The sequence below is a fragment of the Melanaphis sacchari genome, unplaced genomic scaffold, assembly GCF_002803265.2.
Source record: "Melanaphis sacchari strain LSU unplaced genomic scaffold, SCAv2.0 Contig28_pilon_pilon, whole genome shotgun sequence".
NCBI lineage: Eukaryota > Metazoa > Arthropoda > Insecta > Hemiptera > Aphididae > Melanaphis > Melanaphis sacchari.
Genome location: NW_020271162.1, coordinates 1614397 through 1633600, shown reverse-complemented (window position 1 = coordinate 1633600; position 19204 = coordinate 1614397). Strand labels below are relative to the sequence as shown.

Here is a 19204-nt window from a genome sequence, read left to right as displayed (position 1 = left end):
TATACATAATTCATAAATAAATACATAGTAAATATTTTTTATTGCATTACTTTATTTATAATAAATGCATAGGAATTAATATAATTTGTACTGTTTTAAAAGTTTTTAATTTGGATAACTCGAAGTTACCGTAAAAAAGTTCGAGTTAATCAAGTTCGACTGTGTTAAAGAGATACTTAAATTATTTAACTACTTTGAAATATATGATTTTAAATGGTACCTACTACAGTATTGTCTAAAATAAAAGATAAAATATGGTGAAAAAATGAATTTAATTATTAAAATTAATTAAGTATTGAATGTTTAGACTCAATATTTAAACAAATCAATACTAACTAATCTCAAATTAAAATATTTTTTGGCTTTTAAGATATAATTTTTTTACTGTTGCATGAATTTAATATTGAATTATTTATTGCATAAATATAAGCAAATCAATTATAAAAAAATTTAAAACTAATAACTAAGTTATATATATATATATATATATATAAGTTTTTGTATATAAACTGAACAATAAATATTTTTAAAGAGAACACTATTATTAAGCTGTATCACTGAAAAAAAAATTGAAAGAATGTAGTTACTAACATTTAAATATTTAGTAATTGTTAAATTAATAATTTTATCTTGAAGCATACCTACTACATAAAATAATTGAAGACATTTCAATAGGATATAAAATAAAATTTTTTTTTTTGAATTCTTGTCTTTCTTATCCAGCTCATAATAGTTAAGCATTATTTGAATTTTGAGGAGGATACCATGAAAGTCTTTCTTCATAAAACTTGATGACAATTTGTGGATACTTTACATTAGCCTCCTTAGATGAAATTAATTCAGTCTTTTCATCTCCTTTCTCTCCTTTCCATCTTAATAAAAACATCAATTGGCCACTAGAATCAGTTGCTCCAATAATTTTGTCAGGTTCATCTACAGAAGAAATCGAAGAATTGGAATTATCACTATCTTTACTACCAAAAAAACTCTCGATATCATCTTCAACATCATCATTAACGTTATCATTAGCGTTAACGTTATCATTATCGTTAACGTTAACATTATCGTTAACGTTATCATTATCATTAACGTTATCATTATCGTTAACGTTATCATTATCGTTAACGTTATCATTCTCGTTGACATTATCATTATCGTTGACATTATCATTATCGTTTATGTTATCATTATCGTTAACGTTATCATTTTCGTTAACGTTATCATTGCCGTCATCATTATCTTCAGCCTCGTCGGATTTATCCGACTTCTCAACTTTATAAACTTTTTTTTCCGGTAGAGGAGACTTCTTTTTACGTTCTTTAGATGGACCAACATCTGACGCTGCATAACTTGTATCAATAGAATTAGATGATGTACGTTTACGGTTACTACGCTCTAGTTGTTCCTTTTTTATTTTCAATTGTTCTTCTAAATCATCTTCAAATTCTTTAATCAATTCTTCACAATCAAGATTTTCTTCAGGTTCCCAAGTATTATCTGACTCACTGTAACCATTCCACTTAAGATAATATTCCACTTTGCCATTTCTTATACGCTTGTCTAAAACTTTTTCCACAGAATATTCCTCTTCCTGTTCATCAGCTTGAGAACTGGAATCTGATTGATTTTCAATTTCACTTGAACTGGAATAAAAATACATTAATGTTGATTATAATATATAAAAATAAATATATAATTTATTTTAAATACGTTTGCTATAGTAACACCAACAAGTGTTCGTTTTGTTTTTTATACACATAACCTTTATAAAAGCATTATTCTATTGAAGCGTTGTAATCATTCATACATTTTATTTTATTTTAGTATAAAAACAGTTAAAAAAAAAACAAATTCAATACACATATGGAAAATTACAAACCACCGCAAATATTACTAATACAACTTTATTTTTTTATTTTAAATATTCATAATATTTTAAAATAAAAAAATTAATTTATGAATAAAGGCGCAAATAAGGTGGAGTTTGAGGGGCTTAGGCCCCTTGATTCCATCTAAGCCCTACAGGCCCCAATATTTACTTTTTTTTTATCTTATTTAAGCCCGGAAACTGAGATAGGAACAGTAGTTTTTTTTTTTTTTTTTTTGAAAGGTTTTGTTTGTAAGGTTTAGTCAGTAGGGTTGAAACACGTGTGTTTATGTGGGTGCGCCATAGATTTGTCACTAAGAACTAAGGTGGTCACCCATCTGAGAACTAGTGACGCCGGCCGATGCTTTTCCTCTGATCACATTAGTCTCAGATCGCACCACACCAGGCCACACTATTTACTTTTATAATAACATTTAATGTATTAGTAATCAAATGTGGTTTTCGACTGCTCCTTATAGCTGTACATAATATCGTCAATATTAATTTTTTTTTACATTTTAAAAATAGAGTAAATTAATTTATGAAATATTGGGAAATCTAAGAGTCTAAGACTTATAAATAGACAAATTATAGTGTAAGAGGATGTCGCTATCACAAGTGTTGTCTCCGTCTTACACACGTACGACATGGTAAATTTTCGTTCATCAATTTCAATCGTATGATTTTAGTTTTGATATTAGAATAAATTAACCTAATATCTAATTTTTAGTTTACAACATTAACTGTGTTCTCTTATTGATTTTTTACGATATTTTAATTTTTAAGTGAGTTATGATAATTTTCTAATATTTTTTTCATTCTCATAACTTACTTAAAAATTAAAATATCGCAAAAAACCAATGAGAGAACACAGATAATTTTCTTACCCAAAAGTTTGATAATAAATCAATTAATTCTAATATCAAAACTAAAAACACACTACTAAAACTTGTGAACGAAAATTTACTCTGCCGTACGTGTATAAGACAAAGTCAACACATGTGGATGCGACGTCTTCTCAAAGGTATGATATTATACATTATGTGTATATAAGGGTAAACGGCTCGCAATAGGTGAGTAGAGGTACGTACGAGTTGATACCCAGGTCATTATATATTTTATTCAATATTTAGTAAAATATTCAGCCTATTAGCATAACCCAAGAAACACCACGAGGAGGTTTCTCAAAAATGTTGTCTTTTTTAATTTTTTCATATTTTGAAAATCATTCAATTTTTTTTTATTAATTACTTATTAAATTATATTATATTTATTATTATTAAAAACATTTAGTAGTAACTAGGTAAAAAAATATAAAAAAATTTAGTAATTTGGTAAAGATTTGTAACACATTGTTTTTATAAGTTGGTATTTGATAATGAGATTTTTTTTTGTAAAATCGCGCTTGATCTCGGTGGACATAAGAGTGAGTTGTGTGTGACGGTCGAAATCTTTATACGGTCGTAAACTCTTTACTCATACAATCTATTGATAATTGATATACAACAATAGGGAATCAACTCAATGGTGTCGGTGCAGGTAAACAGGTACCTAGGAATCAACTCGTACGCAGCCAAACGGCTAGTGAATTTCCCAGTAATTATAAAGCATATCATTGCAGTCATAACATCATTGTTTATTTTAGTTTATTAGTTGATTACCGTCTTATCAGTTGTCATTCACAAAAATTAGTTCTTTGCAGTGGTGGATTTACGGGGGGAGGGGGTCCATGGGGTCTGAATCCCCAGACACTGATATATACATGTATAATCAAATAATGCATACACAGAGTCTGACCCTGCAGTAGGTATACCGTATAACATAATAATATATGTACATATTTCAAATATAAATACCTAGGTTGATTATCGAGAATCTACTGAAATAATAATAATATAATAAAATATTTTACAATTGTATTTTAATAGTTTAGATAAAATAGTCTGTCGTAACGTTAATTCCCGATATTCTTTTTTATTGTGATAGTGAGTTTATCTGCGTATTTTTCCACTATGGAGGACAATATTATTATAACACTATTTCTGTTATTTTATACCTACAACTAAAATGTATAAATTAGTTGACCGACGACAGTTGACACTAACACTGACACACTGTAATAACGCAATAGCCGATATAGAGAAAATCATAAGTGAGTACGAACTTATTTAAAAGTTAAAAAACTTATTTCAACAAAATGCCGTCTAAAAACTAAACCATTTAAAATTTTTTTTTACCTATTCAAACTTCAAATGTTAATCAAACTAATACCTCAAAAGAAAATGTATCAACTAAAAGACCATTTGGTGGTGTGCGACCAATCATAAATTATTTAAGCTTAATTGGCGAAATTCGAGATTTCTTCATACATCCCAAACGAAAAAATGTTTTATCACACAAAATTTTAGATTTTTCTAATGACACAACAAAAAAAAACACTAAAACGTAGTTGTGCAGCGAGATGGATTGAACATACATATACATATTATTTTTTAGGATCCCCCCCCCCAGAAAAATTTTGAAAATCCGCCACTGGTTGTTTACACGTTATATCAACGTAGTCTGTACTATGAAAAATTATGTTATAATATGTTTGTACGCAATATTGTCTATTTCTATTAGTTCAGTCTTCAGTATAACAGTTGACAATTTGTCAAGTTAGTCAGTATGACGCTATAATATTAGTAGGTAATTACTAAATAATTACATGTAACTATAATAATCACTGTCAGTGTTAATGTTAAAAACGTTTGCTATAAACAAATCAATTCACCTTATTATATATATATAAAAAACAATTTAATTTATGGATAACAAATGAGTATTTAGCATTTTTAATATAAAAAAGTGTATCAAGTACTCATACTGAAAGACATAAAAAAAAACAATGATGACATTTTATAGTCATCACCTTAAGTTGTAAGTAGCATTTTTTTTTTTTAATTTTTCATTTAAATTAACATTTCACATTTTGAAAGATTAATTCTTTTGGATCTAAGAGTGTTACAACATTACTAGAAGAAAATGAAAATCTACTATTAAACTTCTACAAGGAGTTACAAATTAATAGTTTTCAGTTAAATACCAGGGTAAATGATTTAGGTGATATCGATTCAGGTCCTGCTAAACTTTCTATTTTAGAAGTAAATTTTATAATTTAATTATATACCTACCTAGTTATTATTTTTATGTTAAATCGTGCAGTACAAAAATTAGATATTTTAGTCTGTATTTTATTTTATTTTATTTTAATCATATATTACCTATAAAATATACATTATATTGTTTCTAATATATTTTTATCTTTCAACAAGTAGTTTAAGTTAGTAATAAACTAATAAATAATAAACAATAATTTTATTCTTCTATATAGAAATACCTTCAGACACAATTTGGTTTACAAAATAAAAGTTTTTATCCTAGAGTATATAGTCGTTTCAATTGAATAGAACAGGGGTCGGCAATTAAATTCTATGGAGGTTCAGAAAATCAAAAAAAAAAAAAAAAAAAATTCGAGGGCCAGTAAAAACTAAAAACTCTGATATTAGTTAATAATTGTTGTGTTATCGCAGCAATTATTGTAAATAGCAATAAACGATAAACACCATCGTAATCTCTAAATACATCCTAAAATAGATAAAATATATATTATGTATAGAAAACCAGCATTATTAAAAAAATAAATATTTTTTGTGGTCCAATTATTTTTTCTTCACGAGTTGCCTATTGCCGACCACTGGTATAGAGTATGGTGTTGTTGAAAATGTTATATTTTACTATCCATGTAAAATGTTAGAACTGTAGCTTTCAACTTAAGGATTTATAAATTGGAAAAAAGTAAGTGTTAAATGACTATATAAACATAGTTTAAATTAATTTAGTAGATTTTTAGCTCTAGAGGAATAGGATCAAAATACATTAAATCAAAGTTGGAGTTACATTCTAGTTGTCAGTACCATTTGACTTGTATGGCAAAGTGACAGGCGCATATTCAATCGAAAACTACTGATTCTGTTCATATGTTCATACATTAGTTACAAATGCAAACCGAAATCGAATATTAGAAAATAGAGATTACATGCTAACTTTAACTGATATTATATTATTTTGGGCACATCAAGGAATAGCATTTAGAGGTCATATTAAAAGTGAAACATCTTTGAATCAAGGTGAGTTAGGTGATTTTAGTACCATAATTTTTTTTTATTTATATAAATACCTAACTTATATAAATTAATTATATTCCTATTTATATTATTCATCATTTTTACTGTAGATAACTTTAAAGGAACATGCAGACTAATGACAAAATATAATCCAACTTTTGCTTTAAATTATGCTAAACCTACAAATTATATAAGTTGGTTAATACAAAATTAAATTATTGAGATATGCGCTAAACATATAAAGAAAACTATTGTTGAAGATATAATAAATGCTGAAATGTATAGCATTTTGTGTGACAAAGCTTGATAATTTCTTAACATTATATTATTTGTTTACTTAACTGGCCTTAATCTACATTTTGATAATAATTTTATATAAAAAAAAATCTAGATGTCACAACAAACAACAGTTAGCTGTGTGTTTTCATTATCCAAAAAACCTTAAAATAGAAGAATGATTTGTTGGATTTTTAGATGAATAAAAAGTCTAAATGCTGACAGTATAATTAGTGTTTTATTACAGTTTTTAAAATCTTTGAACTTAGATAAAATTAATATAATAGGTAAATCATATGACGACATTAATGTGATGTCGGGTTATATTGGTAGAGTTAAGGCTAAGCTAAAGAAATACATCTACAAGCTATTTATGTACACTGTATGGCACACAAATTAAACCTTATGGTCATTGATATATGTAAACATTTGAAGGCGAGATTAAATGTATTTATAAATGTAATAAATGTATGAATATTTCAGTTATAGAGTATTAAATTCTGTGTTTTAATAAAAATGATATGACATCAGGTATTAGAAAATTTAATTTTAGAGCGCACAACATTTATTTAATAGCTTGGAAGCGCTGTATGTTCATATTACTCAAAAATTACTGATATTAAAAAAAAACAAGGAATTAAAAAAAAAAAAAATCCTACAATTATCAGATAATTGACGGGTCTGCCATTATTTGAGTTGTAACTCAGTTATTACAAATTTTAAACCTATTCTATATGGGAGGTTCCATTTTCCTCCAAAAACGAGATACTGTTTTCCTCCACGGTCCATTTTCCTCCACATAAAAAAAGGTTGGTTTCCATTTTCTTCCACATTATTTTCGACTAAAATTATGTCTATTTTCCTCCAATATTTTAGCCAGTGTTGTTGTATTATGTTCCGTATTATAAAGATAGAGTAAGGCTAGGATCATATTTTGCGCTTATCGGTCGATATAATTACATCTGGTATCGACTGTATATTGATTGTTCATATTATGTCTAATTTTCTTTTCCTTAAACAGGTATTCATTCGTTGCTGAAATATCCAATGATTATAAAAATATTATATTATAGTTAATTAATTTTTATTTTGCTATGTATAAATTATTTATATGAACTATTTTATTATTTTATTCGTATATAACATAATATCTGACAAAAAAACAAAATATTATAATCAATTTCATTTTTTTTTTTTTTTTACTATACCTATTTTATTTATTATTTATTGGAGGAAATGGCTACGGCCTTCTATATATTTTTGATAAAGAAATAAAACTACAAAAAGATGGCAAAAAATGGGAAATTCGTGGTACATTTATTTGTTCTTGTTGATATTTTAAAAATTATTAACATTCTGAGAGCACAATTTCAATCAAAGTCTTACTTTAAGAAAATCAAGTTCCTAAGTATGTGGTGTGATTAATACTTTGAAAAATAATCGTTCAGATGTATAATTTAATTTATGATTCAAATTATTGATATAGTTTAAATTAATTCAGATGACTCAGACGTCGCAGAAGGGAACCTACATTTTTACAACAGTATGCTGTACTATCAATTACTTCAGCTTAAGAAAGCCATGTTAATGATGTACTAATGGATAGTTCAATAAATAAAATATATTGAAAAAGGCATTGTTTTTAACCTATACTTGATACTATTATTGTCAAAATGGAAAAACGATTTTCACCAGAAAGTATGGAAATAGCCCAATCTGTAGACAACTTTTTTAAACTAAACTTTAATGAAAGTATACGATGCATTAATCACACTATAAGGTAATTATTATTAGGAGCATTTTTTTTATAAACACTAAACCTAATATTAATTTATAATGTATTTATATTGATAAATTGTGCTAAACAATGTTATTGAATGCTTGAATCTACTTTTTATTTACCATATACTTTTGAAAATTAATTTGTAAATAATAACTTTTAGAATTTATTCAGTGTCTCCAAACATTCTTCAATATCAGAAATTATAGTTATCAAAAATGTCTTAAAAGTTAATATTGATTTGGAAGTTCTACAAAATCACTTAAACTCATTAAATAGCAAACAAATCATTCCAAATTATTATAAGCTATTTAATGTAGCAACTACTTTGTCAATCAATTCTGTTACTTGCAAAAGATAATTTTCCGCCGTTAAGAAATTGAAAACATAGATGAAATCAACAATTCTCCAAGAAAGATTCAGTAGTTAAGGGTTAATTAATATTGAAAAAGACAATAATACTGACACAGTATCAGTATTAAATAACTTTACCAAATCCAACAAGAGAATAAATTTAATACTATAGTTATCTATTACCTAGTTAATAATAAATATACATGCGTATTACATAATATTTTTATTTGATGTGGGGGGGGGGGGGGGGGATTTTGGTTGATAATATCGAAAGCTTGTACCCCCACCAATGTAACTCCCTATTTGCACCTGTGTAATAAATAAATTGTGATATAAATTATATAATAGATTAAATATTTTGCTTTGATTGATTACACCATTTTAATAACCAATATTTAACATTTAAAAAGAAATAATTAAAACTATGAAATGAAAATCATTAATTGTACTACTAAATTAATACCTTATTCAATAATTATGAGAACAAATTTTTAAAATGGACAGGAATCCTATAATTTCTATTCTACAGAACTTTTTAACGTTATGTAGCGTAAAAAAATATGACAGCAACGCACTAGTTAATGGAGAAACATATACGTAAACGCATAATAGGTGATCTCTATTAAACTAGTAGCAGAACAGTAGAGAATGTATTTCAACATACTTGCACAACTCGCTAATTAAAAATCAATTAAGTCACAAGATTTCCAAAAAACAAAAATTTATTTTTATTTTTGCTTGCTCGTCTGATATAATCAAAATCGAATGGGACAATTGTGCCAAAACAAAAACGAGCGCAATTAAAATAAATCCAAAAAACCGTTGTGAATGCACGGCAACGAATATTATAATGGACGCCGCACGTAAACAGGATGACGGCGACAGTTTTTGTATATATTGCATATTCTACTAAGGACTACGCAAGCAAAAATAAATCAAAACATTAAACACCGTCGATCTGAATAATATTAATCTATCATTTATCCATTGTAGATCTGAAATAAGATTTGTGATTTAATTTTTTACACTCAAATGTTTTTCAGTAACCGCCATAAATTTAGAAAATGGCGGCGGCGACATTGACAAGATGGTCGATAGTGTATGCCTGGAATATCATTCGATTAGGTATATTTTGCAAAAAGTCACAGTTCTCGATCACCCACAGCCGATATAAGGCTCTTATACACTATAGTTCGCGCGCAGACGAGATTTTAAATCATCGCGAACGTTCGCCTAAAATTAAGCATGTGTGATTGATCGCGGGCGATGGCGGATTTAATTCGCTTGCTTTACATAGTGTGAAACGTTTAATAACTAATTTAATACAAACTGTTTAATTTTAAGTGAACGTTTGCAGCGATTAAAAATCGCGTCCGCGCGTGAACTATTCGCCTATTATGTAATGGCCGTTTAAGGAAAACGTATGTAAACAAAGAAAATGGCGGATAAAAATCTAGTGGACGGGATATTGGAGGCCCGCATATGTGCACGCTAGCTTTTACTCACCTGGAATCCATATTAAAGACTTGCGAGTAAAAGTACTGAAAATCAATGTATGGCGTCGAGATAATTCAACCAAAAAGCGGAATCAGAAAAAAATGAACACTGAACTGAACAGTAAACACCGGGATAACGATGGCTTGACGGAATGCGTACTATGAGGTAATAAACTGTTTGTCGGAGAAGGACGCTACAAAAGTTCACAATTTTGATAAAAGCGAGCGTCGATCGACTAAATCAAAGAGATCAGTTATGCCAACTTTAGAACAATAAATTTCCCGCATTAAAATAATAAAAAAGTTTTTTTGCCTAACCAACGTTGTATCACAAAAATCCTTTTTTAAAGTAACTAAAAACTAAACTACCGCTTATCAACTATAACTACTGGTTATCAATACTAACTTAAATATGAATTTAAAGCATTTAAAATTTTAATTTATTAAATTAAAAAAAAAAAAAAATGTTTAATAGACCATAATATTATTTCATTACGTATTATTTGCCGTAGTATAAAAATATATATTTTCATTCAAACATTATTAAACAATTTAAAGTGAATCCCATTGAAATAAAATTATTTCCTTAAGTGATATTAGTGTGAAATACTTAAAACAAGTTTTTCGTGCATAAATTAATACAATAATTGTTGTCTAATTCGCATGAAACAGAACATTAGTATTTACAATGGCGTTATGTGGGAGTAAAAGGTATCATAATACAAATTGTTTTTTAAACCATAAAATGAGTTTTAAGACTTGCGAAAAACAAACTATTAAGTATACATAGAATATATTTAAATACATTACAGTATTATTGTAATTATTAATTAAACTATTCGAATTATTTCAATGCAGTTGAAGAACTTGAATGATCATAATATTTCCTACCGATAGATAAAACACTTACCTAATACTCTATGACCTAGGTCTATCTCACTAAGAGAAATTTCGTAAGTATATAAACTGATACAAAACAAAACTAATTTCAGTTCAAAATATAAATAATATCGAATTAATTTAATAAAAAAATACTCAATTTATTCTGTATAACTATAACTTAAAATTTATTAAAATAAAAACTGCATACGAGTTCGGAGTGACAAATAATCGTAGCAAAACCATAAATGTTTTTACCATGTATTGTATAATAAATATTAAGTAGGTACGATGCAATTATAATGTTGAATCTACTTTTTGATTCATTCTTTATTTTAATTATTAATCTAACATGAGCAATGTCTAAATGACCCAGTAAACTGGCCACCGGTAAGAACAAATAATTCATTGGTCTAAATATATTAGATAAATATTAGGATTGTTCAAGCAGTTTAGTATTTATTTTAGAAATCGTTTAGAACCATTATAAGCAATTATAAATTAGTTCAATTGGCTAAACTCCGATTGAGTACCTATGATTGACCTTTTTCATATTCCAATCCAGCACGGTTGCTATCAAACAATAGGAACCCAAAAAAACAATACGATTTAGCACCAAAATAGGTGCGATGTCGCCACGCTGTACCGTAAAATATTAAATTAAATACATTTAAACATAAATATTTGTAAATAAAAATTAAATAAAAATCTTTTATTAGCTTTTAATCACATATTATTATATATTAAAACAATATTTACTGGATATGTAAAGTAACCTCACTTATACATGAAAAAGTAACAATTTGTAAAATACACACTATTTTGAAGAAACACGAACGCGAAACAACAGAACAGACCAATTCTTATCTACAGCATAGTTATATACGTACAATAAAAGTTAAGTTAATCACAATTTAGTGCAATCGTTGTAGATCAAAACTCTAGTTTCCTATCTATCCCAATTCCCAGTTATTTTTAACTTCCGTGGGTGTTTTTCGACTAATATGTTAGTTACCTATTAGAAAACTACACAATATATGATCTAGTAAAAATTTGTCGACGTTATACACAAAACTTATTTTTTTTTTTTTATCATGCTCAATCTTATATTAGCGGTTCGATTATCTTACTAGAACAAACCTTATTATAACTTGTTAACACGAACATACTCATAATATTCATGTCATTTATGTTATTGATCAAAACCAACACTAGCAATATTTAATCCTAAAATGTCATTGGTATATTATGTTGTAAAGTATCATCAATATTAATATGTATATTTTTTTAATTAATGATGTTTATTATTTTGATGAGCTTTTTTAAGTTTTATGTTTAATTTTTGAAATATTTTATTTCATATATAATATTTTAAATGTACGAACAATTTTTAATTCTTCTTTTGTAAAATTAACGAATAAGTAACACCAATTATATTAGATGTTATACTTGAAATAGTGAATACATTATGTATTTTATTATTTTACTGAGATACAGTTATAAAAATGTATTGTATGAGTGATTTTACTGCTATTGAATATTTTTGCGATTCTCTAGTAAATCGTTAAATATATAATAATATTGAATTCTAGGTTTCCATAATATTGTAATAGTTTTTCGTTTAAAATAGATTTTAATTTTCACTTAATCACTATTTTAGAATTTTAATTTAATAGCATGCTTCCCTACTGTCCTCTTATACCTTGGTATATTAATCAATAACTATGTTATTTATTAAATATTAATACTAATAATCCTAGTTAATATACATTTATGGCATGTAACACGATTGCGCCCGGCTTACCTTATTCTATTAAAAAAAATACAAGACAATTATGCCCAACCAATTAGCACGATCGAGCCTGTTTTATCTTTTTACCTGTACAAAACACAACGCGATTACGCTTCAATAAATAAATGTGTCCCTTATATTATTTATATAACATATACGTATATTCTAACTATTTTCCAATACACTATTTATAAATCGGACTTGGTTTTCCTTAAACTTGGTTTCCAAATGTGTATAACCAAGTATTTTAGTACATGCACTTGAGTAATCAAGAAAATATTTTCTTGTAATTTATCTTATCTTCAAAGTTCAAAGTATAGATAAACGATAGTGCCGTGATCGGATTTTATACTTGAGATACAATTGACTTTTTATATACGCAATTATTTGTATATTAATACATTTTTTTAGTCTAATTTATTATACACTGGAAAGTTTTAAAACTTATGTTTATTTTGACAATATCTAACATTTTTTTTATTTAAATAAGAATACGTAAAAATATAAAATAATAACAAAAATATACACTAAAAATTAATAAATTTTATTTATCCTAAATAATGATATTCACGTGCAATTCGGAAACACCGTTATATATTATAATATATATATAAAAAAACACATATATATTGGAGCGCAATCATGTTGCACTTTGTACAGGTAAAAAGGTAAAACCGGCTCGATCGTGCTAATTGGTTGGGCGCAATCATGTTACTAGTGATGGGAATAATCGAATGATTTCGATAATCGAGAGATTAGTAATCGAGATATTATAATAATCGAGTAATTCACTCGATTATTTTAATCGAGAGAATGGTCACTATTATATAGTGATAGTCGCTAGTCCGATAACAAATGTACGATACAACTGATACAACATATAAATTAAATTGAAATATAGTATATTATACCAAAATAATATATATATTATGTGATCAAAATTATTATTTATAATAGATATAAATAATAATAGAAACCATTTCCTTAACAATTCCAGATAGTACAGATTAATAATAAAGTATAGTTATACTACGCCGCGGGCCGCGGCCGCCTGGGTATTTTTAAATATGTATTAGTTATTATTATATTATAATATTAGTGAATAGTAGATTAGTAGATAAGAATGATTACTGCCTATTGGTTCAGTGTTCGAAATTCGAATAGCTATACCAACTACTATAAAGTAACTATAAACTAGTTATTATAAAAATAGTAATTACTAATAAGTAACTACTAACTACTAATTTTTCATTCGATTATTTTTGACCGAGCAATTCGATAATTTTTCTAATAATCGAGTAATCGATTATTTTCTAATAATCGAGTACTCGATTATTTTCTCTCGATTGTTCCCATCACTACATGTTACGTTTCTTGAATGGAATAAGGTAAGCCGGACACAATCGTGTTGTACCGACATTTATACGTAACAACATAACGTAATGTTTTAGATGTGATCGACACCATTATCACTAAATTCTATAGGAACCTATTGCTTTAATTTTAAGAGGGGACAAAAAAAGTCAAAAAAGTCTCAAAATATAAACTAAATAAACGTTTAATCTACAATTAATCTTGCGTTTATCCACCAAATCGTCAATACGACTAATTATATGTATATATATATATATAATTTCAAATCCCTATACGTAGTTATAAAGAAAATAATAATTTGTATGCTTTTTGGTAATTAGATAATATCTATAATGGTAATACTCATTATAAGGTCATATTATTTTTCAGGGGGGCAAGTGCCCCGTCTTGCCTATGTTAAATTCTAATTTTTATAAAGAGGTGTCAGTGTTTGAAGTTTAATGCTTTAAATACCTATATTAAATAATTTTTTATTTTAACTATATGTTACATTAATAATAATTTTGCAATTCAAAATATACTTATTAATAAAGTATTTGTGAAAATAAAATACATACATTTAGAGTCAAGTGTCAAATTTTGTCTGCATACCTATTATGAGTATTATGTAGTTGCAACCTAAAGCTATTAACTATACGATTAAAGGTCTAATATGAATTGCAGCCTGAATTTTAATATGTATGTTACCGGAAAAGATGAATCAGTTAATGTCGACGATGACTATAGCCATCAACGACAATGCGTGATTTAACAAGGAAGTATCATAAATGACTTGTAATTGACGTTAGTTCATAAAAAAAAAAGACAATGATGCTGAATATTACAATAATATTAAAAAATTAAATGAATTAATAATTATTTATTTTTATTTATTACAGCACGGTAAACAACTATGACACTTAGAGTTACATAATTGTGCAAAGGTACGACAAGCACATCATTATGTTTTATTTTTACAGTTACATCTTATAAAATCTTGTGATCCATAAGTGCTGTTAAAGGCAACTTATTGATAAAAATAAAAATAATAACTTCATATTTACGTATATATCCCTATGATCTTTTGTTCACGTCTTCTTTTTCCGGCCGTGGATAACGTTATATTTTGGACTGCTTTATTTTTTCAATTCGCTTACGATATTTATTATGATTAAAAAAAAAAAGTTACATGATATATTATAATAACATGACCACTAGCTAAAATAATCATGGTACAATAAATGAACGGGAAGACCGATTTTTTCCTCAATGTTCATCATGTTATAGACTAAAAAAGAAACGATTATGATCGGGGACACTGCAAAGAACGCCTTCAAAAGTTAAAAATACTTTTATCAAGCGACAAAAAATTACCATTGTTCAAACAAAGAAGTATGACTGACTTTTCAAAATAACTTTTATAACAGTATTAAAATATGCAATAATATTGATTAACATTCGCATTTTTAAATTCTTTAATTTTGTTTTAATAATATGTAATGTATGGGTAGTTATAAATCTATAATATTTTTAAAGACTAAATGTACTTTTTTTTCACAAGACAGCACTCTTTTTTGAGGCGTTGTCTTTAATAAATAATAAGTGTTAAGAACAAGAAATTGTGCTCACTTTTAGAAAATACTACCTACTAATAATACACAGTAATGATTTTCTATGGTTTGATTACCTATAGGTATTAATTTATATTTTATTGTTCTACTAAACCGAATAATATGAAATGTAATTAAAATTAAATATACACATAAGAATCATATAAATAAATTCTTGTAAATAAAGTTTTAATTTTTTAATAATCATACATAAAAAAATTCATTATATTTTAAATACCTAATTAAGTTTTAAATTATTTTGATTAAAAAATATAAGCACAACTCAAAAAGTGACATAATATTAAAATTATAATGTAAAATGATCAGTTTTTATAGTTAATAATATTTTTTAAATAATAATAGAGTGATAAAATAATAAATAAACAATTTATTTAGATAGAATGATTCATGGACAAAATAGATAGAATAATATATATATTAGCTAATTATCTTAAAAGACAGGTTTTTATGATAAGGCTGGAATCCGATTGAGCATGATTGACCTTTTTCATATTCCGATCGAGCACAATTGTTTGATAACAATAGAAGCCCAAAAAAACCTTCAATAACAATACGATTGATCACGAAAATAGATGCGACGTCACCACGTTGTACCATAGAATATTAAATAAAATACATTTAAACATAAATATTTAGCGTTTGCTGGATCAGTGAAGTAACCCCACTCATACTTAAAAAAGTAAAAATTTGCAAAATACACACTTTTTTTGAAAGAAAACAAGAGCGAGCAACAGAACAGGCTGACTGTAACCATGTCTTATCTACAGCGCAGGTATATACAATTAACAGTAAAGTTTATTACAATTTAGTGCAATCGTTGTAGATAAAAATTCTAGTTTCCTATCTATCCCAGTTACTTTTAACTTCCGTAGGTGTTTTTCGGCTAATATGTTAGTTACCTATTAGTAATCTACACAATATACGATCTAGTAAAAATCTGTCTACGTTGTACCTTAGTACCTACACAATACTTATTTTTTTTCTATCATGCTCAATCGGATATAAAATAAAATAAATCAATTTCGTTATAAATAATTTATCCCTCAAACCAATTTAATTTTTGCAGAGCCGTAGGTAGGGCTTGGCGAGACTGACCTAGGGCATCCCTGCCCCCCCCCCCCCCCCTCCCAAAAAAAAGGAACATAGAAGCCAAAATAAAATATGCCTATATTATTATTAATATATATCATTTATTTAGATTATGTGCAAATTGTTATTCTATATTTTAATATAAATCATGAATATAGGGTAATTTTAGGCTATTCAAGATAGATAGCGTTTAATAATAAGTAATATAAATTATATATTTATTAAACAAATATTTGAAATATTACAAAATGCTTACGATATAAAATATATGACGTTATAATATTACATCGAATGGTAGTAATAGTTTTGAAAATTATTTGTAATATAAGCCACATTTCTGTTAAGACTAAATATTAGCCTCGTATAAACGCATTAGAAAAAAAGATCCTAAGGCATCAAGTTCCGGGCCTTACTAATAAATAAAACATGGATAAAATAACTAAATTTAAAATTTTTTTTGAAAATTTGTATTATTGACTTTTGACAAAACGCATTAATTGAGTTTGAGTTAGCTTCATTTAAAATACGGAACATAAATATTAAATGTTCCTTTAACTACATTATTTTGTATATAATTTTTTTATAATTATTATGACTAGTCGTTGCACTTGTTATAATATTATAAATACTATAATTATTAATTTGCTTTATAATTTTATATTTATGTTAAAATTATTAATATTTAAAACCTTATTTGCATATCCTACAGTTACTGGTTAATCTTATTTTCGCTTTTATAGTTTTATGTAAATAATATTAATATCAATGATACTATTTATGTAAAGTGTATCAAATATAAAAATATAATTGTAAAAACAAAACATTATGATTCCCTACATTATATTAAAATATTTAGACATTTTACACTTTCAGAACACTTCTTTTAGTCAAACAGATTAATTCACATTTTAATTTAACAATAATTATCGTATAAATATATTTGTAAATTAAAGTTACAATTTTTAAATTAAGGTTTTTTATCAAAAAAATAATTTTTTGCGGAGTAGTAGATATTTTTATTTAGCAACATCATCAGTACCCACATTTTTTTTTTTTTTTTTATTGAAAATAAATTTACTAATTTCATTGAAAATAGTTCAACAATTTGAAAATCGGATAAAATTAAAAAGTATTCATTCACTAAACACGGATGCGATCACTGTGCAGGACACTGCGATCGGTACCACGATTATTATTTAAACGACTTAGCACGTTCGACATTATCTTGAATTCTTGAGACGTATTGAGGAAGATAAGTATTTTGAAAATAAAGGAACACTTTACTTTAAAAGTATAAAAAATATATATTTTATTAAATACAACTTTAAAACAATTAAAAAGAATCTAAAACTCACTGCCGTAAGCTTGTTGTACATAAGTCTACAGTTACCTACTACCTTCTCTACTAATGTTAGGTGCTCTATCCGTATTTATGGGTCTTGTCAATGACATATGGTGGCGTGATGATCCTATATCCTAATCTTTAATGTGTTTTCATGAATATAGTGAAAACAACTTGTTATTTTCACCTCTTGATCCAGGCTTTACCTATTCCTCGTAAAACTATTGTAGTGATCATTATTACGCCTAGCCTGCATTATTTGTGGACCTTAATTACTTAATACATAATATGTATTAATAATATATACATAATATACATATTATTATATTATAATAATATGTATATAATAACAATACATATAACAAATTATTATATAACTTGTCGTTTTCACCTTATGATCTAGGATTTACCTATTTTCCGTAAAACTATCAATACCTACATTAGTTGTTAGCATAAATTATACTTTATGTATAATTTATTATATTTTATTATTTTATACTAAAGAGAATAATTACTTGGGATTTTGGCTTTACTACATCGTTTTTTTTTTTGTTTTTTTTATTGTGTGAAAATGCAAAATTATTTATTGTTAAAATATTAAAAAATAAATATTTGCATTAAAATATTTGAAAATATGTAAAATAAAATAGTTTTACTCGTATTAATGCTAGGTGATATAAAACGTGCTTATTTTTTATTATAATTAAGAAATCTTCACTAAATAAAATATGAATTTACATAAAAATTCACGTCATAATATGACTATACGATTATCTATCCAGTAGGTACCTACTACCTACAAAATATACTTTTATTATTTTGATAGGTGTACATAACTAAATTCTATAGAGCTAAAATTCACACACATCTGAGAAGTAAATTCCTCTTAGACATGTACTCATTATTATTTGTTTGTAAAATTGTAAATTAATGATTTATAATTTGTCATTAGAAGTAAAGCCAATAAAGGTATCTACTATCTAATACCTACTAAGTACAATCTAAGTTTTCATAACTTTGGAAGTAGAAAATCATGATTATGATTTAAATAATGTACACGAAAACGTCATGATGACTACACTGGTTTGCCTTATCATAGATTGTTCGTCACTCGCTGTTCTTTTATAGTTTTGCCCGCCAAAACAGCGTTATGATAACAATAGTAAATACGATATCAAT

At 26.4% G+C, this 19204-nt stretch overlaps 1 protein-coding gene across 1 annotated transcript; it reads right to left on the bottom strand.

Annotated features, from left to right (window-relative positions):
- Nucleotides 1-647: 647 nt before the first annotated feature.
- On the bottom strand, nucleotides 648-10097 carry LOC112595656 (chromobox protein homolog 3-like). The gene is made up of 3 exons (XM_025340939.1): nucleotides 9950-10097; nucleotides 1203-1643; nucleotides 648-1016 (listed from the first exon to the last, which is right to left on the bottom strand). The coding sequence occupies exons 1-3, from the start codon at nucleotides 9958-9960 to the stop codon at nucleotides 734-736; spliced, it is 735 nt and encodes a 244-aa protein (XP_025196724.1). The 5' UTR covers nucleotides 9961-10097; the 3' UTR covers nucleotides 648-733.
- Nucleotides 10098-19204: the final 9107 nt, after the last annotated feature.